Source organism: Tetrahymena thermophila, assembly GCF_000189635.1.
Source record: "Tetrahymena thermophila SB210 genomic scaffold scf_8255333, whole genome shotgun sequence".
In the NCBI taxonomy this organism is placed as follows: domain Eukaryota; phylum Ciliophora; class Oligohymenophorea; order Hymenostomatida; family Tetrahymenidae; genus Tetrahymena; species Tetrahymena thermophila.
The window spans coordinates 1-1,309 of record NW_002476856.1 but is presented as its reverse complement, the minus strand read 5'-3'; the positions used below and the strand labels follow the sequence as shown (position 1 = coordinate 1,309).

The 1,309-nt window shown below is 29.0% G+C and overlaps 1 protein-coding gene across 1 annotated transcript; it reads left to right on the top strand. All coding sequences in view use genetic code 6, as the record gives it.

The window, feature by feature from the left end:
* Positions 1 to 79: 79 nt before the first annotated feature.
* Positions 80 to 1,286, top strand: TTHERM_02210800 (two component regulator propeller family protein; the record flags this gene model as incomplete). Its single annotated transcript, XM_001028662.2, has 2 exons — positions 80 to 1,187; positions 1,243 to 1,286. 2 exons carry the CDS (start codon positions 80 to 82, stop codon positions 1,284 to 1,286), a joined length of 1,152 nt encoding a protein of 383 aa, XP_001028662.2.
* Between the last annotated feature and the right edge of the window lie 23 nt (positions 1,287 to 1,309).

The following is a 1,309-nucleotide window of genomic DNA, read 5'->3' as shown; positions in this document are numbered from 1 at the left end:
TTTTAATAAATAAACTGCCTAAAAAAAAGTATTCCAATTCTTAATATTTTTCATTTTTATTTGAAAAGAATTAATTAAAATGGTGCCTGCTAATCTAGGAAGCACGTTAGGATACACTTCTTCTATAGGTTTGAGTTTAGATGACCAGTTCTTATATGTAGGAGCGAGATCATTGGGAATATTAATATATAATATCTAAGATCCTTTGAATCCACAATTCTTTTAGCAGCTTTAATTAACTGGATAGTCTTTTTCTATAGCATTATCTCCGAAATAAAATGTGATTTCTAACACAACATTTGACAATCAATTTATTTACTATTCTAATTCTTTATCAGTGGCTATTTATTAAAAATAGAAACCTTCCCTTTTTAACAATATTCCAAATTTATTCAATGCTTAACAATCACAATTTTTTATTGAAGGAACTGCAGTTTCTAAATGGAGATGCGCTATTTCTTCAAATAATAAATACTTCTTAGGAGGCTTAGATGCAGATGGACTTTCAATTTTTGAAATAAAAGTCAATTCATACACAAAATCAACTCCATCGACCATGCAGATCAAATATTAATTTTCTGATACATAATAATAAATTTTAAGGACTAATTAATTGAGAGTATTTGGGCCAGATGAATCAATACCTTTAGGATTCTATGTTGATAATATTTATTTCTCTAAGGATGGTTAATATATTTACTTTGCTGCATAATAATCTACTATAAATGTAATAGCCTATAAGTTTAAAGTTATAATATCTCCTGATGGAGAATATTCTTTTGAATATGTTAAAGGACTACACTACGATTAGGTCTACTATTGTGAAGAGATGAATTTCAGTGAAGATGAGTAGCATGCTGTAATGTCCTTTGATGTTGGAATAGTTTTGGTAGATATGATTAAATTTGAGGTAATTTCTATGTACACTAATTAAGGCATTATTGGAACTTGTTGTGGAGCAGTTTTATCACATGATAAGAAACATGCGCTTGCAGTTGTCAGAAATGTTGGACTTTTTATTTATGACACCTCTGATATGGCTAATCCTAAAATGGTAAATTAATGGAGGACGAATGGCGGTGAAACATTATTGCGTTCTTAAGTAAATTAAATAATTTACTTTTTGGATGGATTTAATGGTATGATTTTGCTAGATTCAACTAAGTTACCTGAAATAGTAGTTATTGGTAGTTATATTTCCTCTGGCTGGACAAATTTTATTTCTTTCACAAATGATGAAAGATATGGAATAATTTCTACAATGGACTCTGGTACTTTAACCTTGATAGACCTAACAGATAAATCTAAC